We start from the raw sequence: 27375 nt of genomic DNA on the forward strand, positions 1-27375 counted from the left end.
GTTTTGATGTGTATATATCTATAATTCTATTTATTTATATTGATGGCTGCTTACATGTTTTAATGTCTTTCTCCCCTCTTCTAGACTGTGCGCCCGGTGTGGGCAGGGATTGTCTCTCCTTATTGCGGAATTGTACTTTCCAAGCACTTTGTACAATGTTCTGCACACGGTAAGCGCTCAGTCAATACAATCGAATGAATGAATGAATGAAATGGGGGAAAATCAGAACAGGAAATCAAGGGCTGGGGTTGTGTTAGCAAGTGGGTCCCTCATCCAGGATCCAGAAGGATCCATTGCATGCTCCCCTGCTCACCTCACCCCTGCATGCAGTCCCTGAACTGGGACTGCTCTGGGGTGGGGGGTCTCTCCAGTAGAAGGGGCCAACTTCATTCATTCATTCAATAGTATGACAAGCTATACATACAATAGCATTTACTGAGCGCTTACTATGTGCACAGCACTGTACTAAGTGCTTGGAATGTACAATTCGGTAACAGATAGAGACAATCCCCGCCCAATGATAGGCTCACAGTCTAAACGGAGGAGACAGCAAAGCAAAACAGAACAAAACAAAAACAAGACATCATCAAGATAAATAGAATCAAGGGGATGTACACCTCATTAACAAAATAAATAGGGTAATAATATATACAAATGAGCACAGTGCTGAGGGGAGGGGAAGGAGGGGAGGGGGAGCAGAGGGAAAGGGGGGGCTCAGTCTGGGAAGGTCTCTTGGAGGAGGTGAGCCCTCAGGAGGGCTTTGAAGAGGGGAAGAGAGTTAGTTTGGCGAACGTGAGGAGGGAGGGCATTCCAGGACAGCGGGAGGACGTAGGCCAGGGGTCGACGGCGGGATAGGCGTCAACAGGGGACAGTGAGGTGAGCGGCAGAGGAGCAGAGTGTACGGGATGGGCAGTAGAAAGAGAGAAGGGAGGTGAGGTAGGAGGGGGCAAGGTGATGGAGACTTTGAAGCCAAAAATGAGGAGTTTTTGTTTCGTGCAAAGGTTGATAGGCAACCACTGGAGGTTTTTGAGGAGGGGAGTGACGTGCCCAGAGCGTTTCTGTAGGAAGATGATCCGGGCAGCGGAATGAAGAATAGACTGGAGTGGGGGGAGAAAGGAGGAAGGGCGATACGAGAGGAGGCTGACACAATAATCCAGTCGGAATATTATGAGAGTTTGTACCAGCACGATGGCCGTTTGGATGGAGAGGAAAGGGTGGATCTTGGCGATATTGTAAAGGTGAGACCCGCAACTTGGCAGACCCAGATGCTTTCCCTCTCCCACAGTCAAAATACCAGGTGCCTGGGACCCCAAAAGAGGGGATGGGTCACAGAGACAATAACAAGGGTGGAACAAGACTCCTCCTACAATCACCTCCCCACACTGAAAGAAGAAAAAAATCAAAGGGGGCAGTGGGAATGAGAGGGATAGGAGCCCACTGGAAGAAGCCTAGGCCTAAGAGCTCGGCCCATCCCCCCACCCTGGTTTGCCCCCCTCCCTCAACAGTCGGCTCATTAGTCTAACCACCTCCAGAGGCCATAGAGGGGCCCAGGATTGGGAGAGAAATTTGAGTAACATCCTTGGGAGAGGCAGGCACTAACCTCTGGCCTGCGGCTGTCAATACAGCCAGTCTCTGGGGCCTCCTGTCAAGAAAGATCGTTAAAGAGGCTGGGGGCATCCACATCCCCGCCTGGGAGAGGGGGAGGGGAGGGAGTGGGGGGTAGGGGGAATAGGAGGAAGGTTCCTAACTACCCCCAACCCCATTTCCCCTGCTCACTATAGGGAACTGAGAACAATGACTCTCTCATTGTTTCCAGGCACAATGAGGTATCCTGCCTGGAGGGGAGCTGTAGAAAAAAGCCAGAAACAATCAGCTTTGGTGCCCACTCCCCATTCCCCACCTCCCACCCAGAGGAACCCAGACCACAGAGAGCTGTTCTGGAAGGATCAAGAGGCAGCCAGGATGGTCTGCTTGAGCTAGGCCAGGACCTGCCTGTCAGTCAGTGACCAATAAAGAGTATGTGTGTGTGTGTGCGTGTGTCTAGGGGAAGGGCAGGGAAGGGGAGGCTGGGGAAGAAGAGGACAGGCAGGAGAGGGGAGAGGCAGGAAAAGGGAAGACAGAAAAAGAAGCCAAGAGGAGAGGGAAGGGGAGGGGAGGGGAAGGGGAAGAGAGAAACGGCAGGCAAGCGAGCCAGCAGAACAAAAGGCCCTTGTGAGCCCCAGACAGCTGGGTTAGCGATCCCTTGTCAGCCGTCCAGCGCTCCCCTCCAAATGATCTCCAGGAGCTCCAGAGGGAGGTGACTGGACACATGATGCCCATATGACATTCCCCACTCCGGGGCACATGGGGGTCAGCTGGACCTTAGCTGAGGGCTCTTCCCTGGGCCTCCACCGAGCCCAGAACGGAGAAGACAAAAGTTATTCTACCCCCTCTTATCATTCACCCAAGAGAACCCACAATCTTGGGGGTCCCCACCTCTGCTCAGAGACAAAGATGAAGGGAACAGAAAAGGAGTCTACTCCAGAGCTGGCCAGAGAGGGGTTTTAGTCCTTTAATTGTGAACAAAATGCTCACAGGCGGGGACACACACACACACAGAGCACAAATTCAACCTTAACCTATGGGGCAGCAGTAGCTTACAAGTAACAAAGCCAAGACCTGGTACAACTCACTAAGTGAAGAGAAGTTGGCACCACTGCCCTGTGTGAAAAGACCAGACAGCCTACAACCATGGCAAACTGCCAGCACCCCTGCTCAGATGCCAGGATAAGGGCCGCCCCATGCCCTCTGGGAGGAAGGGGGTGACCCAGTCTGGCAGCCCAAAGAAAAGCACAGTGGGAGCTTTGTTGAGCACATGGCATGAGGTGAGGTAAAGTTTCATTTAACAAGTCCTAGCAGCCAACTCCAACTAGGACCTTGACTTCTGGGGAGCTCGATAAAATGTTTGACTCCCAACAAGTTCGGGCTCGGGCCAGACCCAGGAATCGGAATCCACTAGGTCTAGGCCAGGTGAAATAGAACACAGAGTGGACCCAGAGGGGAAAAGGAGATGAAAGAGGAGGGGTCAGAAAAGGCCAGGCAATTTTCATTCTGGACCCAAATAAGTAGCTCTGCTCTTGCTTCAGACTCTCGGGGAAAGAAGGATATGCCCAAGATATGCCCAATCAGGAGACTTCCCTCTTCCTATTCACCCCAGTTCCTCAGGCCCCCCTCAACCAACATATCACCAGTCTTGCACAGATTAGGGGGATGCTCCTGAGATAAATGAGAGCAGCCAAGGCCCCATCCAACTATAAATGGAAAGGGCGGGAGCCAGCAAACCTTTCCTAAGAGCTCTCTCTTAGTGCAGATATGGAATTTGTTTTAGTTTGGCCTCAGCCTCTTCAAAACCACAACACCACCCACAGATCAGTCCAAGGAACAGAGAAAACATGCATGAGCAGCTGGTTTCGGGAATCAATGGAGGGTCAGGCCGAAAGGAGGAGGTTCTGTTCTGTTCCAGAAGACTTGCCCACTACCTTACCTAGGTCTGCCATCAGTTTCACAGCTCTCAATCAGCTGGGAACTCCCTCCTCCCCCACTACACCCCAGTTAATGTTCTTCACTAAATGCCCTGACCCTCCTTTGCTTTTAACTCTCCCACCTCTGACTCACTGTTCCTATCTTTCCTCACCCAGAATGCCCTCCCCCATCAGGCTGGCCAAGCCATGTCCCTTACCGCCGTCAAAGCCCTTCCCCAAAACCACCTCCTCCAGGAGGCCTTCCCTGATTAACCTCCCCCTCACACACCTTCCTGATCATGCCACCCCCTCAACCACTTCAGTACCCGTATTCCCTGGCCTGCTTACTTGTTAAGGATGTATTTATTTATCCATGTGTGGTTATTATTACCTACTCTTAGGCTCTTTGTATCCGATATCTCTCCACTTGCGACTGCTTGTCTTCCCCACTAGACTGAAAATTCCCACAAAGCCAGGTTGGGCCAGCCCCAAACCAAACCCAGTCAAATTTGGGTACGTGAGGAAAATCCCCCATCCCACAAAGCACTCCCTTCCTTGTTTCAGCAGTTTAAGTTTGAGCAGTTGGGACTACAGGGGAGGCTTCTGGGGTTCAGACAGTCCTTGAACAAGCCTGAAGAAGCTTGGCACCTCTGCCTGATACGCACAGTGAGACAGTGGACTATGACTAAGTCTAAGAGCAGACCAGTCAGGAAACAGTTAGCGAGGGTCAGGAATAGGAAGTACCAGGGTATAGTTCCTGGCTGGGTGAGGCAAAGGGTATTGTCACGGGAATCCATCGAGGAGTCATCGGGGCAGAGGGAGAGCAGTCGGGAATACCCATCACTGGAATGTGCCAAGATGGCACTCCCTAGTTGAGTACAGAGGCTCTTTTCTGGTGCCTCCTGGCTTCCAAAGGTTAAACCCTTCCTTCCTTGCCAGATCCTTCTGTGCCCACCTCAGCCTCTTAATATCTCTTTCCTTACGCTTGTGGCTGAGCAAACAAACCTGACCAAGAGCATTCCAGGAAGTGACAAAGGAGGCAGGGAGAGGAGACCAAAGAACCAGCTAGAGGGCTGTGAGAAGCCCTGACCCAGTGGTGGTTGGAGAAACCATCCCGAGACATTGGCAGAGGCCACTTGAGTTTGATCATGATAATGATTCTCTTGGGTTTAGGGGCCCACGCTTTCCTTGGGGTATTCAGGAAAACCTCATCCCCCTCCAGCAGACATAGGGAGAGTGACTGACAGGCACTGGAATGTAAAAAGAGAAAAGAAAACCACACCACAAGCAGAGTATCAAAGACAAGACTCAGACCGATGACTTCTCCTTGAACAGTGGTCCAGATGCCCTAGCTGGTTCTGCTCATGCCACCCCCTCCTGCCCTATGACCCCATGGCCCCATTGCCCCGTCAGTTGGGCAGCCTACTGACCAGCAAGAATGGTCCTGAGAGGGGCAGAAGAGCAGGAGCAGGTGAGGGATGCCCAACGACTGCCGGGAATCCAGAACAGAGGACAACAGAAAGGGGGAGAAGCTGGGTGATGGGGTGAGCCAGGAGCTCGGGCTGCAGCTGCAGCAACAACAGGTGCTCAGGCCATCGCCTGGTATGGCAGCCCCAACTGTCAGGGGCTTGTCAGGATGCGAGGGGAGGTTAGTCAGGAGAGGACAAACAGAAAAACTCTTTCTGTTCCAAGTCACCCCTCCCCCAGAACCTACCCCATTCCTGCCCAGAGGCCTGCTGTTACCCTGGAAGCCGAGGAGGCTTTGCCAGATAACAGGATAAAAGAGGACGGCTGGACAGCGGAAGGAGCGAACAGTGGAGCGCACCACCAGGACGGTTAAGAGGGGAAGAATGTCTTCATTTCACCCCCACTCCTGCCCCAGGCAGGAGGAGGAGTCTATGAACGGGGGGGGGGGGGGTACAGGGGAGGCACCATTCGGATACGGACATATGACCCAACCTGGGTGCAACATGCGTAAAACTAGGCAGCCCTCAAGCAACCAGTGGCATTTACTGCTGTATTGTACTTTCCAAGCACTTAGTACAGTGCTCTGCATACAGTAAGCACTCAATAAAAACGATTGAATGAACGAATTTATGGAACACTTATTGTGTACAAAGCACTGTACTAAAAGCTTGGGAAAGTACGATACAATAGAGTTGGCAGATATGATGCCTTCCCACAAGGAGCTTAGTCCATGAGGGAGAAAGACAGTAAAATAAATTATAGATAAGGGAAATAGTAGAGCATAAGGAGATGTGTGGGGCTGGGTGACTATCAAAGTGCTTAAGGGGGATATAGCCTAGCGAATAGGCACCATAGAGGGGAGGGAAGTTAGAGGAAATGAGGGCTTAGTCATGCACACCTCCGTCAATCATATTTGCAGAGCACTGTACTATGCTCTTGGGAGGGTACAATATGACAATACAACAGACATATTTCCTGCTCACAGTGAGTTTGCAGTCTAGAGGGATCTATGGGCTCCTAATCCAGTTGATCTGAGCAGCACTAGGGAGCTGTAGGAAAGGTAGAAAAAGATGAGCACAGGTTGGAAGTGGGAGATGGATGAGTCAGGATTTATCTCTTCCATCCCTGCAACCTCTTCTTTCCCAGACCACATACAGACCCTTCCTCCTGTGGGGGCGGGTGGGGAAGAAGCCAGTGAAAACCCAGAGGCAAAGGGAATATCGACTTGAGCCAGCTCAGAGCTCACTAAGAGGACTGGAACAGGGACAAACTCAGTTCTCCCAGAAAGCACATCTTCACTATGTGTGCAGGAAGAATGCCATGGCAGAATTGATTTGTAAAATCCTCCACTAGACTGTACAATTCTTGTGGAGAGGGATCGTGTCTACCTAATCTGAGCACGGGCTTGGGAGTCAGAGGACTTGGGTTCTAATCGCGGTTTTGCCACCAGTCTGTTGTGTGACCTCGGGCAAGTCACTTAACTTTTCTGTACTTCAGTTACCTCATCTGTAAAATGGGGATTAAGACTGTGAGCGTCACTGGGGATAAACTGATTACCTTGTATAAACCCCAGCACTTAGAACAGTGGTTGACACATAGTAAGTGCTTAGCAAATACCATAATTAGTATTATTATTATTGTACTGTACCCTCCCAAGCTCTTACTCCAGCACTCTGCACATAGTAAAGCACTCAATAAATACCACTGATTGAATTAGGGAACATTCTTTTGACAATGCAAGCCTGTCTAGATTCAGGACAACATGGTGTTGGAAATTTCGGCTGTGCACACGCCCATAAAATCAGCCGTGGGGTAAGAACTATAGCCTGAGTTTTGCAAATGTGAAAACCCCCTTCCCCCCTAGAAATGGGGTTAATTAGGACAACAATACGAGTAAGGGCTTCCTCCTTTCAGAGTCCCACCTGGCCATTTAGCATCTTCATACTAGAGCAAGATGATGCTGATGGTGGTGGAATTCCATCCACGGGAGTGACTGTCACGGAAGAACAGACTCCCCTTCACACTGTGCCCCTGAAATAGAGCAGGGCTCTTTCTCCAGCCCCTTTCTCCAGGGGGAGAGCAATGTGTCCCTTAGTTGAGCTTCTCCGGGGCCAGGGGCACTGCCAAATGGCCCTGCTGCCTCATCAGGAACAGGACACCAACATGGCCCACTTTCAAAGGATTTAGTTTAAGGTGCAAGAGGGCGGAGAGAGGGAGAGGAGGGGAGGATAATTTAACTCTTAGATCCCTGAGAAAGACTCAAAGGGCGCAGGAAACAAAACCAGGGGAGTCCTTCAGGACTGACCTCTGCCGTCTCAATGCCCCACTGAGGTCTCTAGGCTAAACCTCCCGCTCCCTGCTATCAGCAGATTTCAGAGCAGGTCCAAGGGAGGGAGGTGGGGACTTGCTCGGTACACCTCTCCTCCCTGCGGCCCCAGGCTCTGGGAAGGTCTGATTGCATCGGGCTCCCCCTGGAAGATCGGGTATCTGCTGAGGCAGCACTTTCCCAGCCCTCCAACCTCAGCCAGACGTCCCTCTGCCGGCTCCACACCCCCTCGCCCCAACCCTTGTGCTGAGACAGCAGGGGACAAGGTGAGTGCAGGGGACGCCGGGACCAGCCCCCTCCAGCACCTTCCCAATCCCCACCCCAGCTGGCCATGCAGAAAACGGGTCTGTCCCATCCGCCTGCCAGAAAGTCCTTACCAGGAGCCCATCTCTCAAAATGGCTCAGAAAGGCCTTTTACCCTTTCTCCTTCCAGGCCCGACTGAGTAACCCCAGATCGACATAATTTTCACACCCCCGCTGATCTCCCTTCTGCTCCTTTTCTCCCAGGTCAAATGCAAGAATGGCCAGGGCCAAACCGCTGAGTGCCTTTTTTAAAAAAATGGTATTTATTATGTGCTTACTATGTGCCAGAGACTGTACTAAGTGCTAGGGTAGATATAAGACAGGTTGGACGCAGTTCATGTCCCACAAGAGGCTTTACAGGCAATTTCTATTTTAGAGATGAGGTAACTGAGGCACAGAGAAGTTAAGTAGCTTGCCCAGGGTCGCAGAGCAGAAAAGTGGTGGAGCCGGGATTAGAACCCATGTCCTTCTGACTCTCAGGTCCATGCTCTATCCACCATCCCACACTGCTTCTCTGCCCTCCCCATCTGAAAAGAAAATGATGACAGCTCATTGAGGAATCAATCTCAGAATCACTCTTTCTGAAGGGCCCAAGTTAGGTGTGCTACCCCACGTGTCTACTAACTCTGCTATACTGTACTCTCCCAAGCTTAGTACAGTGCTCAACACACAATAAGTGTTCCATAAATATGATTCACCGATTCTCAGGTTCTCCTGAATGAAGCTCCAACCTACTCCTGGAAAAGTCCAGGAAAGGGCTTCAGCCTCAGAAAAATGACTAGAAAAACACACGGCCACAGTGCGGCTCCCACCACCTACCCCAAATCTTATATCACCACTCGAGACCCCTCCCAGGACGCGGCCCCCTAGGAAGGGGCAGACAGAGGAGAGCAACCTGAATGGGGAAGGGGATGCACAGAACTCTAAGGGGGCTGTCAAAGAGGTAGCAGAAACTGGGTGGGCCTCCACCTGGGCAGGGCATACTGGTCCAGATTCCCTCCTAATTAGATCGTGAACACCGTGTGAGACAAGAACTTTGTTTGACCCTAATAATAATAATGCTATTTGTTAAGTGCTCACTATGTGCCAAGCACTGTTCTAAGTGCTAGATCTACCCCAGCACTTAGAACAGTGCTTGGCGCAGACTAAGTGCTTCACAAATATCACAAGTAAAATCCCACAGTTAATTTCTGATACCTGACAGAAGAAGAGCAGGGGAGAGCCCAAGTGAAGAATAGGGCAGCCTCCCTTTGAATCTCCCTCCCCTCTTGGGACAACTCAGGGTTACCCAAGTCCTCCCCAGAATTCTGCCTTGAGACCCAGTTAATGTAGTAGATGTTTATAGAGTGCCTTTGCAACTGTAATTATAGAAAATATGTTATGATAACAGGAAATCCAGGCCCTGTGGAGATAAAGAAAGAAAGCTCCCCAGACACACACACACACACACACACAGAGCTATTTGCTAATTACTGGCCACAAAAGGCTTGTTATGTAGTGGGGAGAAAAGCACTAAACCCCACCCCACCTACAGGGAGCCCTGGCCCTTGACGGCAGGAGTCAGTCCAGTACGACTCTCCCTCAACCCCTCCCACATAATAGGGTCCCTCTCTCAGTCCCATGGCTTCGCAGAGACCCAGTGGGGCTCAGCCCCACGGGACGCAAGCTCGGACCCCCTCTAGGAGGGTGGGCCCGGCTCCACCAACCAGCTGGCCAACCGGGCAAAGGGAATCCCATCTCACTCTCCAGTGGTGGGGATATGGGAAGAGAGCCAGCCGCAATCCCTGAGGCTCCCTCCTGGTCTTGGCAGCAGTGAAATGATAGCGCACTCTTGCCAAGGGTGCCAGTCTTCTTCAGAGCACAGCACAGGTAGATGGGCCAGTGGGGGTCCTGCTTCAGGAATAATGACAGCAAAACTTCATTTTCTACTAGAGAAGTAGTGGGGCCTAGAGGATAGAGCAAGGGCCTGGAAGTCATACTACCTGGGTTCTAATCCCGGCTTGTCTGCTGTGTGACCTTGGGCAAGTCACTTCACTTTTCCGTGCCTCTGTTCCCTCATCTGTAAAATGGGGATTAAGATTGTGAGCCCCATGTGGGACAGGGACTGTGTCCAACCTGACAAATTTTTTTCTACCCCAGTGCTTAGCATAGTGCCTGGCACTAAGTAAGCACTTAAATACCACAGTTATTATTATTATTATTACTACTACTACTCTCTCCCTCTTGACTCCAGTAGATCTGGAAACTTATGCCTGCCTGACCCTGCGCCCCACTAGAATGTAAGATCCTTGAGTGTGGGAATTGAATCTTGAATTTCTTCTGTACATTTCCCTAGATCCTAGTACAGTGCTCTGCCCACAGTAGGCATTCAGGCAACACTGGCGATAGTGATATGCATTTTCTTCCATCCCCAGCAGAGATCAGTGATTCTATTTAGGGGAGAGACCCAAGTATCAGTTCAATAAGCATTCACTGATAATGACTATGATGACGATGACTTCTCTGCTTCATTTCCTTTCAACCAACATGGGGATGAAAGGCTGATGTTGAGAAATAAGGTCAGAGTTTAGGCCAGAGCAGATGCTACAACATATAAAAGCCCGCTAGGCCCAAAGGAACATCCGAACCTCAGCAAATAGCCACCCGACCATCCAGATTCATTATGGCCAGTCCGGCTGGGGACAAGAAAGGCAGGCACATCCCTGGATGCCCCTAAATGTTGGTCAGGGCAGGACATGTGTGTGTGAATGCGTGCTCACAAACACACACACACATCTATAGGTATTTCCTCCATACCCTAAGTCTGAAACAATAAGATGGAAATCCTTACATAGGATTTCAAACTTATGCAGGCATCATGAGCACAGAGGGTGAATAAGGGGAAGGAGGCTGAAATGGAGCACATAATGCCACTCTTATCCCACAGTCATTTTAACTCTGACACACTGAGGAAAACTTGTCTTCTCATATCATCAAATCAGTCATTCTATGGTTATTTACTGAGAAATTGTGGTGTATAGAGCACTGTATTAAACACTTGGGAGAGTGCAATACAGTAGGGTTGGTAGACATGATCTCTATCCTCAAGAACCCTACAGTCTAGTGGGGGTGACAGACATTAAAAGAAATTACAGATAGGGGAAGCAGCAGAGTATAAGGCTATGTCCATAAGTGCTGTGGGGCTGGAATGGGGTGGAGTATCAAAGTGCTTAGGGGGTACAGACCTAAATGCCTAGATGATGCAAAAAGGAGGATGAGGAGAAGAGAGGTTAGTCAGGGAAGGCTTCCTAAAGGAGATAGAATTTTAGTAGAGCTTTGAAGATGGGAAAAATGCTGGCTTGTCAGATATTATGTGGGAGGGAGTTCCAGGCATGAGGGAGGCTGTAAGAGATCAATGGGGAGAGAGATGTCTCTAATTCCTGCCAGTTTCTTCCAAGAAGTTCAATACTTCTTGAACGATTTTACTAACTACAAATTCCCTTCGGAACCACAATACAGAAAACCCTCCACTATACCACAACATCTACACAATACCCTCAATGCCCAATATCCCTTATTCCCCCCACCCAATCCCCTCACATTAAAAATCTATCTTACAAATCTGAACACCCAACACATTCAGAGATCCCTACATCACCCAGCTCTGTTATTTAACTGGTTCCGTCCAACCCCAGTTCCCCAACCCCAGTGCTCTACGCTCTTACAGTAATCAGTTCTTAACATCATCCCTTAAACATGGCCCAATTCATCTCAGCCCACACATATAGATGGTGTCTTACCTTTTTGATCCGACCACTCCTGGTCCCAGCAAACACCACGGTGTGGCCCCGATAGTCATAGGCGGCTACTGAGGTCATGCCATCCTCCTTGTCCACAAAGAGTGGGGTGCCCTCGATGGTAACTGTGCCACCGAGGGGCTGGTTAAAGTCCTGCCCACAGAAGTTGTCATCGATCTGCAAGGGCTGTAGAGGAGGTGAAGCAGAGACAGACGTGAGATACCGGTCCACATGATTTGACAGCAATCTCAAGGATCTGCAGCACTGGTCTATCCTCACCTTACCTCCTTGAGGGCTGGAAAGGGGACCAGGCAACTCTTTTCACCAGAGGCAGGGTCTAAGTGAGCAGATGAGGAAAATGGTGCCGCACAGTAATAATAATCATGGTAGCTGTTAACCACTTATTATGTGCCAAGCACTGTACTAAGCACTGGGGTAGATACATGACAATCGCGTCGGATACAGTCCCTGTCCCAAATGGGACTCACGATCTAAGTGAGAGGGAGAACGAGTACCGAATCCTCATTTAACAGATGAGCAAAGTGAGGCCTGGAGAAATGAAGGGACTTGCCCAAGGTCACACAACACACAAGTGGAGCCGAGATGAGAATCCAGGTCCCTGACTCCCAGGTCCGTGCTCTTTCCACTAGGCCATACTACTTCATCCTGTCCCCACAGAGTTGAAGGGCCCTATGCTTTAAAGATACAATGAATCCCCACCTCAAACCACACAGCACAGCAGTGGACCACTGGGAGACAACTGCACCCAGCCTAACTCTGGCCTGTGGGAGTCACCAATGAATGAGGTGGGTTTTTTCCCAAGGCAGAATGGGAGACTCACATGGAGAGTCAAACAGTGCCAGGCACTGCAAATAGCAAACATTAATGTACAGTAAAGGCAAATCTTATATGCCCTGAAATCTTATATGGCCACATGTTTTGATCATTTTGTCAGCCCCTGTGGATTAAAGTTAATTGTCGGGAGCATCATATTCAAATACCAAGGACACCTGTGTGGTCATGCAGCGATGGGGAGGCCCTGGAGCACTTGAAATCTCCTCTTTCTCCCCTGATGCAGGAAGGAGTGGCACCTCCAACCCTTCCCTCACTGAGTACTATTTTAAACCCACCATCATCATCATCATCATCATCCTGCTCATCATCATCACCATCATCAGAATATACTGAGCTCGTGCTGAACACTGTACTTGGCATGTGGAAGCATACACGAGAAGTACAAAATGTGGTCCCTGGCCTCTAAGAACTCTGTCATTTGTATTTACTGAGTGCTTACTGTATGCAGAGCACTGTACTAAATGCTCAGAAGAGTACAATATAACAGACACACTCTCTGCCCACAACAAACAGAATGGGAGAAGGCAGGCAGACACAGATAGTACATACACAGTCGGAACAAGAGCGAGAGCAGAGATAGAACTGATAACTAAAATAGCAATCAATGAAAAAAATAAGTGGAATAAACAAACCTAAACACACATAAGTGCTAAGAGTGACTAATGGGATGACCTAATCAGGGAAGTGGGTGTTATTCAAGGAATGCCTTTTCCAAGAAGAAAATCCATGGAGATTCTTAGCACTTCTAACCTAAGCCATCCTTGGCCAAAAGAACACTGATAGGAGGATTATCTGCCCTTTGTGACTATCCAGAATCCCTTTTCCCATCAGTTCTCAGTATCTTTGAGGAAATCCCTGCATGATACCCTAAGTTTCCCATGTGCTCTAAAAAAGATTGGCAGATGATGGCTTAGTTGACTGGCAAGGGTTCTGCCAAGATGATTTTGCCATTAGAGTGCATGTTTCAAATGATGGTCTTTTTCTTTTATTGTAGTAGTAGTATTTATTAAGTGCCTATTGTGTGTAGAGCAATGAATTAAACACGGAGGAAAAAAATGCACAGGTCAGAGTTAGGCCCAATCTAACTATGGTACTCTCCTAAGCACCTACCAATCGATGATATTTATTGAGTGCTTACATTGTGTAGAGCACTGTACTAAGCACTTGGGAGAGTACAGTACAACAGAGTTGGCAGACACAATCCCTGCCTTTGAGGAGTCTAGAAGGGGAGATAGGTATTAAAATAAATTACAGGTAGAGGAAATGGCAGAATATAAGGCAATGTGCGTAAGTGATGTGGGGCTGGAGTGGGATGGGGTGAGTATCAAAAGTGATTAAGGAGTACAAACCCTTGTAAATAAGTGATGCAAAGGAGAGGGTGAATAGTTGGGGAAATGAGGGGTTAGCCAGGGACAGCGACTTGGAGAAGATGTAATTTTCATAAGGCTTTGAATGTGGGGAAAATGGTGGCCTGGCATATATGGTGGGGGAGGGAGCTCCAGGCCAGAGGGAGGACATGGACAAGAGGCAAGACAGATGAGATCGAGGCACAGTGAACATGTCAGCATTGGAGGAGCCTAGTGTGCAGACTGGGTTGTAGTGGGAGATTAGCGAGGTTAGGTAGGAAGGGGAGAGCTGTCTAGTAAAGTGCTCTGCATGCAGTAGGTGTTCAATAAACACTACCAAATGAATAATTCACCACAGGGACTAGGGTCATGCTGGTACTTTGTGATATCTATTTATTTATATTGATGCTACTGTTGCCCTTTTACTTGTTTTGATGTCTGTTTCCCCCTTTCTAGACTGTGAGCCCATTGTGTGCAGGGATTGTCTCTCTTTGTTGCCAAATTGTACTTTCCAAGTGCTCAGTACAGTGCTCTGCCCACAGTAAGCACTCAATAAATACGATTGAATGAGTGAATAGCACTGAACAGCCGCAGGGTCCATCCACCACCCTAGTTGGGTGGGTGTCTGAGCTGATGGGTTCAAAAAAGCCACTCAATTCTGCCCTCATCAAAGGGTACATGGAGTTCCCCTGGCAGCTGAGAATGTGAGGAGTTGCAGGTCAAGGTGACCATCAGGTATTTACCCATAGAGACAAAGAGTGAGGATCTCTAGGGGCAAAGGGCTGGAAGGCACAGCCCCCATGGATCAATCAGACCTCACTGACAGTCTCGGCTCCAAGCTCTCAGACACAACCCCTATAGCCTGGGCAGGAGTGGGACCAGACTTAGTGGTATTTGTTAAGTGTTTACTATGTTCCAAGCGCTGTACTATATGCTGGAGTAGACACAAGGTATTCAGGTTGTACAAAGTCCCTCTCTCAACCAGGGACACCTAACATTCTAACATTCCAGCGCTTAGAACAGTGCTCTGAACATAGTAAGCGCTTAACAAATACCAACATTATTATTATGAGAGAGAACCAGTATTGAATTCCCATTTTAAAGATGAGGAAACTGGGGCACAGAGAAATTAAGTGACTTGCACAGGATCACACAGGAGGCAAATGGCAGAAAGAGTACCGTGCTCTGCACACAGTAAGCATACAATAAATATGATTGAATGAATGAATGAATCTTCGACCACCTCAGTCAGTAATGGTGGGTTTAGCAGGCTTGAGCCTACCCACAGCCTTGTTCCTTCTTTCCAGCTTTTCAGGCATTCTGTCATCCCAGGCCAGTACCTCCACATCCTCTAGTAATGCTTCCAACTCTCTTCTCCCTAATACCCTAGCCCTAATACTTTCACAGCTCAAGCCCATTGTTTTCTGGCAAAGGACAGACCAGAAATTCAGGAGCTGAGAGGACCTACCCTCCCAGTCATGAAGAAGGAATAGCTATTATGGAATCTGCCAGGAGTGAGAGGTGTTGGGGAGGCGGGGGGCAGCGGACCCCTCTGCCATAAGTACCCCAATCCTGGGTCTCTACTGCCATTCTTGCCAGAATGCCTCCAGGTCCCCCACCCCTTACTGCTACTGCAGAAAAATCAGCAGGGATTTGAAGGAAGGACAGATAGGAAGAGAATTATGAGGGTGGGTGAGAGGCACCCTGCCTTTATTGAAGCAGGGATGATCTTGGATGTCCTTTGAACGGGCACCTAGGGTGTCTCTTGTGCTCAAAATCCTTCCAGTAGATAATGGCTCACCGCTCACTGTAAAGAACCCAGCATGTTGCCAGTGTTTAATAAAAATTAAATCAATCAGCCAGCCATGGTCAGTGAGTGGTGTGGTTGGAAAGTCAATGACACATGACATTCCCCAAGCAATAGATCTAGCCACTGAGTGGAAGGAATGACAGAGAATTTGAGAGGATTGGAAGGAAGTTGGGGGGTGAGGGTGGGGGGTAGAGAAGAAGGGGTCAGGAACTGGGAAATTCCTTGAACCGTGAAATCTTTTTCTATCTGCAGCTCAGCAGGAAGAAAGCAGTTGCCATGGCAACCCATGATCCAACAGCCTCTGACCACAGTTCCAGGGTCCGGGAGAGGGAGGTGAAGGGAAGAGAAGGGAAAGACAAACCGCCCTGGTCAGGGGCACCTGAATATTCCCTTTCACCAACAAAGAGTACATACGAAGCATCTTCATAAGCATGCCACTGAGCAGGATCATGTAAAAATTAAGTTAGAAGATATGGCTCTTGCCCTCCAGCTACATGAGGGGAAAAGCCCCTCAGCTTCCCAAAGAGGCTTCTCAGGCAACCCAAGGACAAAGGCAGGCCAGAGAGGCCCCTCCAATTGAGGTCAGAGTCACTGCCCTGAACTCTAGCCTTCCAATCACTTTTCTGGGGAACAAGGGAAATAGGCAGCAGGCAAAGTGCTGACAGGCCAAACGCTCAGAATACTGGGAGCCTCAAACAGCCAAGGGTATCCATCTTGAAAGGACCCATCATATAAAGGAACCTAAGGAAATTAGTCTGCAGGCAGGCAGTCAAGCTGCAGACAGGTGAAAATGGAAAGAAACATGCAATATTCCATAGTCTTGGACTACCAATCATCTCTAACTCTAAGCTAAAATGAGCTACCAAGGGAGAATGTGGAATTTCTATCCCTGGAGAACTTTAAAAATAGGATATCGAAAACTGACTTGGACCACTGTTTCCAACACAGATTCAGGCTACTGCCAGGTTTTATTTCCCCACAAATAGGTGGCTATGCTGCCAACCCGGAGGGCATGCCCATGAGAGATAGAGCCTTAAAATTCCAGGGTAGACACCAGGAAGATTCCCAGGGAGCACCAGGGTGCTTCTTCTACAAACCAGTTAGGGGATCCCCTTGGTGGCAGGAGGTTAAACCAAACGATGTTTTGAGGACCCTTACAGCTCAATGGGCTGGAGGAAAATTTTGCAAGCTTGGAATCTATGTGCAGGGTTGTTTTTAACCACCACCTCCCCAAGTAGTCATTGGAAGGATATCTTAAACCAGTGAAATGTAGAGTGCGCCCACTGGACTGGAATAGAATGATTATTCTTCTTGGACAAAAATTAGGATCTCCTCTATAGAATGAACCAAAACTGAGGGGGAGGGAGAAAGGGAGAAAGAGAAAGAGAGAGAGAGAGATGCCTTTCCTGTTCTGTGCACTTCACCTGAGCACTCTAAACCCCACAAGGCCTCCAAGAGGAAGAAGTGGCCCACAAGAGGTCAGAGGAGGTGGAAGATCTGGCTGGGCTGAAGTTTGTGCCAGGTTATGTGAATATGAAAATATGTACTTGGGTGTGTGAGGTTGTATATGTTTTTGTAGGATGGTAAGAATGGGAAGGTATGAGGGTTGGGGGCATAAGAGCAGGGCGAATACAAATTAGGAGGCTGAATTGTCTGGAATTATTTACCATGCTCTAAAATTCTCCTCAACGCTTACACAAAGTGTGGATGGGGCTGCTTTTGTAGTCATCCAAGGGGCTCAAAATGCCTAATGGATGCCACAGCCTTGAACCCCTCATTACCCTTTTATCTGCAAAGCAGCAAGGTGACTTGTTCAAAACCACGCACTAGATTGTAAGCTCCTTGAGGGCCGGGATCGTGTCTACCAACTTTATTGAATTGCACTCTCCCAAGCACCTAATACAGTGCTCCGCACACAGTACGTACTCAATAAATACTATCGATCAATCGGTTCATAACGAGGCATGGCCTTGGAAGCAGTGTGGCCTACTGGAAAAAGCAAGGGCCTGGAAGTCAGAGGACCTGAGTTCTAATTCTCGTTCTCCCACTTGTCTGCAGTGTGACCTTGAACAAGTCACTTAACTTCGCTTTGCCCCACTTGCCGCAACTGTAAAATGGATATGCAATATTTGTTCTCCTTCCTACTTAGGCTGAGAGCCCTGGGGGTGACAGGAACTGTTTATGATCTGATTAACTTGTATCTACCCCAATGCTTAGAAGAGTGCTTAACACATTGTAAGTTATTCATTCATTAATTCATTCAATCATACTTATTGAGCACTTACTGTGTACGGAGTACTGTACTAAGCACTTGGGAAAGTAGAATATAACAATTCTACAACAGACACATTTCCTACCCATAAGGAGCTTACAGTCTAGAACCCCAAAATGACTAAGCAGAGTTTGGCCAGGTTGGGACAGTTGTAGAGTAACGGGGCAGGGAGTTAAGAGGAAAGATTTATTTCCTGCTCTGATGAAAGTCAGCGACAATCACTAGGGGAGTCAGAAATCACAGCAGCAACAAACAGAAAGTGAAAGATGTCAATTCCACAAAGAGTAGGAGGAGAAAAACAAACAGCACAGGGTGGTAAAAGCCAATAAGGTCTTTTTTTAAATATATAATCATGCTAGCCCTAATGGGCCACAACATTATTAATAATACAGGAAGAAGAGCATATTAAATATCTAATCTCTCTCTCAGTAGTGCCTCTCTCATCGCCTGCAGCCCCTTCTCAGCTGGAGCCAGAACCCTTTCATGTTATTCTAATGGAGTTGCGTGTGAGATTCCCATCTCTTTAACATGTGATTAAGCTCCATGCAGGGTGACCCTCAGCTTCGTGACTACGGTCCTTGTAGCTCACAGCTACCTCAAGTGCTCATTTCACTAAAAGTAGAAAATGAGGAAGCAGTCCAAGAAACCCAACTGATCGGGCCCCCACAGGGCTCCCAGAGCCACCTGAAGGATTCTGGGAGCTGGAGAAGCTTACATTACCAGTCAGGAAACATCACTGGGGCTCCCACCCTTACACCATATGCATGCAGGGGAGGTGTTTGATCTGAAGGATGGGTCTCTAACCACATGACTGCCTGAGGTGGACTAGTAAAAAAACATTCAAGGTGCTTATCTGGGCTTCTTTGGGGAGGAAACTCCTCAGCCAAATTGGAGACAGAGGAGAGGAGTAAAAGCAGACAAAGAATCAACTTCAAGAACTCTTCTCTCCCTCCATCACACATCCACCACAAACACATAGAGTGTGGTCCAAGAACTCGTCATATCTCAACTTAAATACAGCGTCAGCATCCTCACTGACCTCCCTGCCTTGCCCTTCTCCAGTCCATACTTCACTCTACTGCCCAGATCATTTTTCTAAAACATCGTTTGGCCCCACACCTCAAAAACCTCCAATGGACACCCAGACCTCTCCACATCAAACAGAAACTCCTGACGATCGGCTTTACAGGGCTCAATCTGCATTCTTCCCACTACTTATCCTCGCTCCTCTGGGGCTATACCCCAGTTTGCATGGTTCACTTGTTCAAGCCAACCTAGTCAGGATATCATATTATCTCTTTCACCACTGAACTCTTGCTCACACCCTCCCTCCTGCTTGGAAGTCCCACCCCCTTCATATCCAGCTATCCATAGGACTGTTCTCCTGCATCTTTGAAGTCTTTCTGAAATCACATCTTCTCCAGAAGGTCTTACCCTGATTAACCTTACATCTCCTCATCCTATTTCCTCCTACCTACTGTCATTTCATGACTTTGTGTCACCTAAGCACTTAGGTAATCCTCCCCCCCCTCTCCCCCCCCGCACCCAGCACTTATGTACATAGCTTTACATTCTGTTGCCTCCTCCTACCTATAATTCATTTTAATGTCTGTCTCTCCGACTAGATTGTAAGCTCCCAGATGTCATAGATCATGTATACTAACTCTATTGTTCTCATCCAAGTCCTTACTACAGCCCCCTGCACACACTGAGAAAGTAGTGTGGCTTAGTGGAAAGAGCAGCAGCTGGGAGTCAGGGGACCTGGGTTCTAATTTCTGGGTGACCTTGGGCAAGTCATTTAACTTCTCTGTGCCTCAGCTACCTCATCTGTAAAATGGATATTAATACTGTGAGCCCCATGTGGGACATGGACTGTGTCCAACCTGATTATCTTTTATCTATCCCAGTGCTGAGTACAGTGCCTGGCACCTAGAAAACACTTAAATACCATTAAAAAAAAAAAAATAAGGGCTCAATAAGTGCTACTAATTGACTGAAGGGGTAGGACCAAGAGCTGTAATAGGCCCTCCAACCAACTCATGTTCCCATAACCCTCAGGGGCTGGAGCAAAACCTCCTCAAGCCATAATTAGATCAGCTTCATGAAGCAGAGGAAGAAGGGAAGGGAGCACAAAAGGGAAAATGCAGAAACCAGAACACAGGAAGGCCATTCACCTCTTTTGAATCTCCTTGCAGATATACAATTCTGGTCAAAGAGCAATAGCCCAAAGGAGCCCAAGATAAGAATTCCAACTAGAGGGTGGGGGAAAGTAAACAAATCATCCAGGAAAGAAAGTATCATCATGCCGACCAGACTAAGTGAGCCTCTCACAAATAGGGATCAATAGGAAGAAAAAAACTAGAAAATTTCACAGTACAACGGGTGGAGATTTCAAAGAAATGAGGGGAGGCATTCCTTTCTTCCCCTGCCAGAAGAGAGATGAGGAGGATGGAGGTAGAGGGATGGAGAGGGATCTGTTATCACATAAATTCAATGCCACTGGGGAACCGTTGACCCTTCACTCCCTGGATGAGGAGGATGATGTGGCCGAATCCAGCTGAGCCCCTGTTCCACTGCATAAGCAACAATTAACCAAGGTTTAATGAATAATCAGGGAAGGGGGGGGGGGTATAGGAGGGAGGGGTAGAGCCCAACGGCAACATCAGGGGGCCAATTTATTTGCAGAAAACTTATTTCTGCCTGCACCTGGGGGAATCACAGGGCTATTTCACTTGCAGCTGAGGTTCCAGGGAAGAGGTTGAAAATGAGGCCTTCTAATTTAGTAGGTGGAAATGGGGGAGAAAAGGACTCACCCAATCTGCTCCCCACAGGAGTCTTTCATGGAAGAGAATGCAGCGGAGAGAAAGCCAGACCAAACCAGAAGCTAAGTAGGCCCAGCCTAGAGCAGTTCTAAGCCCTCGGGGCAGTTCCAGACTCAACCTGACCTGGAGCACAGGCAGGGGTGCTTTCAGACCTGAGCTACCCCCCAGAAAAAAGATTACTTCCCATTTGATGTCTTGGAAAAGAGCTTTTCAGGCCTTGTATAGCCGCTTGTCCGTCTAGACCTAACTTTCTCCCTTATCCAGAGGGGGCAAAAACAGGCTTGGAGAGGTTTACAGTGTCTGGCCTGGTGAGGGAAATGCTCAGCTCTTGGTGGTCCCATATGATCATCTTCAGAAGTTCAAGAGCTGCAAGGCACGAGCAATTGGGGAAGCCGGGCAGAAGTAGGGAGGCTGGATGGGGTTGGAGGTTTGGGGGCAGGGAGAGGGGTGAGGACGGGAGGGGGGAAGCTCACAGAAACCGTGACTTGAGCTTCCCCACCCTCTGCCAACTCAAACTCCCAACTTATTTGTTGCCAACACCCCACCCGATAAACACCATCATCAGGGGAGGCAGGTGAAGGTGGAAGGGGAATGGAGCTTGCTTTGAGGGAGTTGGATGGGAGGGTGGAGAACCAGGAAAGGAAGAGCCATCTGTGGTGGTATGGTAGGAGGCAAGCCAAGGTTGGGTGGCAGAGATCTCAAAATGTATGTTTGCTGGCTGCTGACCCTTAAACCCTGTGTCCACTTGAAAGTTAAAGAGCCACAGTTCAGTCTACCATAGAACAGGACCAGCTCCTGGGCCTTAGACAAAGGAATTTATGTTGCTGAGTTATTTTTCCATGCTGACACATCGTTCCAAGCAGCCAGACAGTTCCTTGGCAGCTGAACAGACAAGGAGCCATCATGTGACAAAAGAAGCGGCAGGATGGAGATGCTTTGGGGTAAAAGAGAACCATAAGAAGAGACACTGAAAACCTCTTTCAACCTCTCCCTGACTCCCACCCCACCCTCAGTTCCTAGAACCTCACCACTGTCAGCTGGAGGGGGTCACACACATGCACACGGAGTCTCCCCCAGAATCAAAGAATAGTGAATGATGAGCAGATGGGCAGGCAGGTGAATGGGGAGTCTCCACATTAAATAGCGACCTCCCAATCCGGGGCCACTCCTCCAGCTTTGTACACTTCAATCCCCTGCTTCTCAAACCTCATCTGCTGCTGAAATGTGCACAAGAGTCAGTGTTGATGGTGTTTGCTGCTTGTGCTTTGTCTAAACAAACCCGCTGGAAAATGACAAATACAGCTGCACCAATGCCACAGAGAGGAGACGCCACAGCCAAGCAAGGAAGGGATGCCAGCACATGGCTCATAAGTACAATCATTAAGAAGTAATCTTGTCCCTCAAGTCAGAGGGTACAGGATGACTGAGTGGGGGAAAGAATTCCAGAGCACCAGAGCAGAGAGGATGATGATGATGATCATGGCATTTGTCGAGCACTTTACTGTGTGTCCACACACTGTTCTAAGCACAGGAGTAGATACAAGTTAATTCAGGTCAGACACAGTCCCTGTCCCACATGGGGCTCACAGTCTAATTAGGAAGGAACACTGGTACTGAATCCTCATTTTGAGGGAACTGAGGAACAGAGAAGTGAAGTCACTTGCCTGCGGTCACACAGCAGGCAAGTGGCGAAGTCCGGATTGGAACCCAGGGTCTCTGACTCCCAGGCCTGTGCTCTTTCCACTAGATAATGCTGCTTCACTTTGAGGATCAGAGCTATTCCAGGAACTAACCATCAACCCCATCCATGCAACTGGAATGGTTTCCAGCCTCCACCAGCCCCAACCCTCCAGAAGCAAAGTTTTTAAAGCACCTGAATCAGTGCTGCCAAGGGGAAAGTATGGGGCGATTAAAAAGGTCAGGTCAGATAGTGCTTGGCACATAGTAAGCGCTTAACAAATGCCATCATTATTATTATTATTGATGTGACAACGCTGGCCACTTCCACTTGGGAATGCTCTCCTGACACCCCCCCAAACCTGAACCCCATTACTGCAAGGAGGGGAATATATCTGAGATGGTTGGGATAGTGCCCGCGTGAGAAGGGGCACTAGCCCATCTCTCTTACCCCGGCTGCTCAGCTGATGTCCATAGGACAGGACCATCAAGGTGAGGCAGTGGTCCCAAATGATTAGGCCAGAGAACCTACATGCCACCAACCACCCCACCCCAGGCAGAGCATTCTGGGTAGAGGCTTACCGTCAAATTATCCCCCGTGATTTAAGAGAAACCAGAGTAATAATGATTCACAATTGTGGCATTTGTTAAGTGCCCACTCTGTGCCTGGCTGTGGAATACCTACAAGATAATTAAATACAGTGCCTGGCCCACAAAAAGCTCACAGTCTAAGGGAGAGGGAGAATAGACCCCACTTTACAGACAAGGAAACTGAGGCAGGGAGAAGTGATTTGCAGTCAAGTGGCAGAGCCCGGATTAGAATTAAGCAATTAAGCAATCAATCAATCATATTTATTGAGTGCTTACTGTGTGCAGAACACAATATTAAGAGTACAATATAACAGAGTTGGTAGGCACATTCCCCTGCCCACAAGTAGCTTACTTTGGTCATTTATTACCCAGGTCTCCTGACTCCCAGGCTCGTGCTCTTTCCATTTGGCTTAGCTGCTTCTAATAGCTAATGGCCAGGAGCCTCTCCTGCGAAGGAACCCTGCCAGTTAGACAGGCAGAAGGAAGGAAGTGAAAAGAGGGAGCAGGTCCTCAGAGCCAAGCACCTCTCCACAGTCTGGCCAACTTAGCCTGCTGGTCTCTAAGCATTTGCACTCAAAAGAAAATGCCTTAGAGCAGCACTAGTTACCCAAAAGGGATCTTGTGGAGAAAATTAGCAAGTGAATTCAACAATTAAAAATAGAAGCTTCTTTACACATGCTTGTCAAACTACAATCCTTTACCCCCTACTTCAGAATAGATTCTTTTAGAACACTTCTGTGACTGACCAAACATGCGAGTCAATCTGCAATTAGAGTCACAGTCAGCAATCTGGTAAGCTGCTTGAGGCGGCATCTGCCTAGATCATAGGCAAACGAAGAAGAGACGGGGAGTTTATTTATCTAAGAGACATCTGTAAATCTCCCCCTTGCCACGTGTCTTCAGTAAAACAAATCAAAAAGGTCAGAACACTTTTCTCTGGTATCTATTTCTGGTACTGACTTTTTTTGTATCAGTGATTGTGAACATTATGATTTTTTGGATACAATTTCTTACTTTTAAATGTGTCTGGGAAAGTGTATGGCAACAATGAGAAATGGACGATTTATGTTTCCCTGTATAATTGAAATAAATGTGAATCTATAGTGATACTATTTATTCTCCATCTTTCCAGGAGGAAAATGATTTGGCATAATAGGATTTGTCCAATGATGCTGCAAGGGGAGGGGTTCCGTGTTGCAAAAACAATGAAGCAGGGAATTTAGAAGCCTCCAATCTGAAAACTTTGTAAACCCCTCTTTAGGGAAACACTCAAATAGCCAAGGTGAGAGGCGTGAGTGGAGTGAAAGAACTCTGGCTGCCTTGAGGGTTGAACTTGGGGACTTTTCTTTTGAGGTGGCCGGTAAAAATAGGACTAGCTAGGCCCAGTTAGGCAGCTGGATAAACAAGTTTCTGCATTATCAGAACAGCCTGTGGTGGAGTTAGCTCCTACACAAGCTGAGGATCCTTAACGTAAATGAAAAGAATAAACTCATCTCCTGAGACTGAGCCTGGCTTTTGGCACACCCAGAGCTCTGCGGCTAGCTGGCTGGCTTCTAGGGAAGATGCCTCTCCCTGCCCCCCCTCGCCATTCCATACATCCCAACCTAGGGGCTGTCAAAGGTTCGGGTAAAGTCACAGAATCCTAAGAAAGTCTCGGAGGAAAATGACAAGAGGATTAAAATTATACCTCAATGGGGTCAATTTACCTAGACTCCCTTGCAGTATGGGGTGCAGGTATAGAACCCATTTGCAACCGTGGGAGAAGATGAGAAATGCCGAGCCTATAGGCTTGGAGAAGGCCGGGAGCTACCTCTAATTCCCATTCAGGGAGGGGAACCTGAGCTCTGATACCAACTCCTCCACTTGCCCGCTATGTAACCTTGGGCAAGTCACTTTACTTCTCTAGGCTTCAGTTTTCCCATTTGAAATATGGATTTTCAATACCTGTTTTCCCTCCTACTTAGGCTGTGAGTCCCATGTGGGACAGGGATTGTGTCTGACCTGATTATCTTGTATCTACCCCAGCGCTTAGTACAGTGTTTGGCACTGAGTAGATGCTTAAAAATACCATTATTATCATATATTAATAATTGTAATGATAGTAATATTAATAAAAGGAGAGTGGCAAAACAGGAGCCCAAGTTGGAATGAGTTCTCTTGGCCAAGAGTGCTGTGCTACTTGGCGCCAGGGAGGAGTCATTAAATATCTCCAGAGATTGAGCCAATACCAGCAGGGGCTGGGCTGGGCTGCTGTCTTTGGCTGAAGCTAGAGATGGCCTGCAGTGCTCAATGGCTAGAAAGCCGGATGCTAGTTCGGTTCCTGCAGAGAGAGGAAGCCGCTGGGCTGGGGTAAGGATGGGTCAGAGCCCCATCTCCCCAGAAACTGATGAGCCTTTGAAACAGAGGCAAAGAGCACAGTGGAAAGACCCAGTTCCTCAAAAGTCTGACACCTCTCCAAAGGAGAGGAGCGGGCTTGGACACCCCTCCTCTTTCTCTCCCTTGCTCCAGGGCTTAGGCCAGAGATTTTCAACCTGTAGTCTCAAGGTTTCACCCAAAGTTCCTTCCTCCCTATATCCCTTTACCCACCCTCACTCCAAATAGCAGTCTTCTCATTTCCCCCCACTACACTAACCCTCTTCATATACTGGGGGCCACTCACCAGAGTTGTGTCTGAGGGGCCCAAGCAGCAACAGTTGGAGCATGTGAGAAGAGAAACTACTCCTGCCATGGAGTCAGCACCCTAGTTTGGGCTTCCAGAGCTGTGGGGACACTTCTTGCTGGGCTCCAGACAAATTCAATGAATCAATCAAGCAATAGTTTTTATTTAGTGCTTGCTCCGTGCAAAACACTGTACTAAGCACTTGGTAAAAGTACAATAGAGTTAGTAGATTTGATCCTTACCCTCAAGGAGTTTACAATCTAGAGAAGCAGTATGGTCTAGTGGAAAGAGTAATGGTGTTGAAAATCAGGAGACCTGGGTCCTAATCCCAGCTCTGCCACTTATCTAGACTGAAAACTCATTACGGGCAGGGAATGTCACTGCTTAATCTGTTGTATTGTACTCTACCCAGAGCTTAGTACTGTGCTCTGCGCATAGTAAGCACTCAATAAATGCGACTGATTGTCTGCTGTATGACCTCGGGCAAGTGTCTGGGTGCCCCAGGTTTCCTCAACTGTAAAATCGGGATGAAATGCCTGTTCTCCCTCTCCCTTAGACTGTAAATCCCATGTGGACCAGGGATTGTGTTGGACCTGATTATCGTGAATCTACTCCAGCAGTTAGCATAGTGCTTAACAAATGCCATAATAATTAGTTGTGAAAACAGACACTAAGATAAATTGCAGGTAAGGGGAAAGCCACAGCTTATAAAGATATCAAGATATAATCAATTAATCAGTGGTATTTATTGAGCACTTACTGTGTGCAGAGCACTGAAATTAGTGCTTTGGAGAATACAACATTTAGAGTTGGTAGCCCTGTTCCCTGCCCACCAGGAGCTTACAGTCTAGAGGGGGTGACAGACATTAAAATAAATTATGGATATGTGCTTAAGTGCTGTGGGGTGGAGGGTGGGATGAATGTTAAGTACTTAAAGGGCGAGGGAGGAGGGGAAATGAGGGCTTAGTCAGGGAAGATATGTATATAAGTGCTCCTGGCTGGGAGGATGAGAGGGGAGAAAGTATGAGTAGCCAAGCGCTTATGTGATGAGCAAGTGCTAAAATAGCAATTGGAAGGAAATGGGGAAATAGGGCGGGGAGGGGGGAGATGAGCGATTAATCAGGGAAGACCTTCTAGAATGGGATTTCAGAAGGGCTTTGAAGATGGGGAGCGCAGTGGTCCACTGGATGTGAGGGGCAAGGAGGGAGTTCAGGTCGGTAGCAAGAGGGCAGGAAGCATTCAAGCTGGGGTGGAGTCGGAGAAGATGGAGAATAAGTAGCACTAACTCTAGGGGGTCATTGCAGGTAATAACAGAAGCTGAAATAGTTTCTCTTGTCACCTCTTCTGGCTGCCGCTGCAGCTCTTCTACTTATTGTGTTCCCTGGAGATCCTGCCTCTCAGGGTAAGCCCTTGAGGGCAGGGACAGCGTTCTTTTACCCCCCTGCTGTACTCCCCCAAGACCTTAGTGCAGTGTTTTGCACACATTAAGCACTCGACAAACTACTGTAAAAAAATTAAAAATAAAAATAAAAGACTGTTGATTGATTGGGTCAGGGAGACCGGAAAGAAGCAGCTCAGCAGGTTCAAGAGTTATCACTGCCACAGTGGCAATTTCCACATTGAAGTACCCCATGGAGGACTTGTATTGGTTGAAAGCCTCTGAACCAGCTTGCTTAAGATTAGACCTTTCCTGTTATTTTGTAAACCTAGTAGGTGCTCAAACAGAGCAAGAAGAACCCAGCGGGTAAGCACCCAGAATCCTTTCTGCAAGTCCCAAGTCTTTGCTAATGGCCTCACAATGGCCTAGATTGTGGGACAAGGCCACTGTGGGGCAAGGTCCATTTCTGAATTGTCTTGTATTCACCCCAGCGCTTAGCACAGTTCCTGGCACATAAGTCCTAAATTAATATCATTATTAACTCACCATGGTTCTAACGTAAAAGCTTGTCAAAAAACTGTGAAGAACTGAAT

At 48.2% G+C, this 27375-nt stretch overlaps 1 protein-coding gene across 4 annotated transcripts in view; it reads right to left on the reverse strand.

Moving 5' to 3' along the window:
* The window catches only part of PLXNA1 (plexin A1), a 243389-nt gene that overhangs the window by 184267 nt on the left and 31747 nt on the right, over positions 1-27375 (reverse strand). For all 4 annotated transcript variants that reach the window (XM_029050206.2, XM_029050204.2, XM_029050202.2 and 1 more), the window contains exon 3: positions 11376-11558. In XM_029050206.2, the coding sequence (XP_028906039.1) occupies positions 11376-11558 (183 nt within the window). The remainder of the gene's footprint in view (positions 1-11375; positions 11559-27375) is intronic.

The sequence above is a fragment of the Ornithorhynchus anatinus genome, chromosome X1 (assembly GCF_004115215.2).
Source record: "Ornithorhynchus anatinus isolate Pmale09 chromosome X1, mOrnAna1.pri.v4, whole genome shotgun sequence".
NCBI classification, from domain to species: Eukaryota; Metazoa; Chordata; class Mammalia; order Monotremata; family Ornithorhynchidae; genus Ornithorhynchus; species Ornithorhynchus anatinus.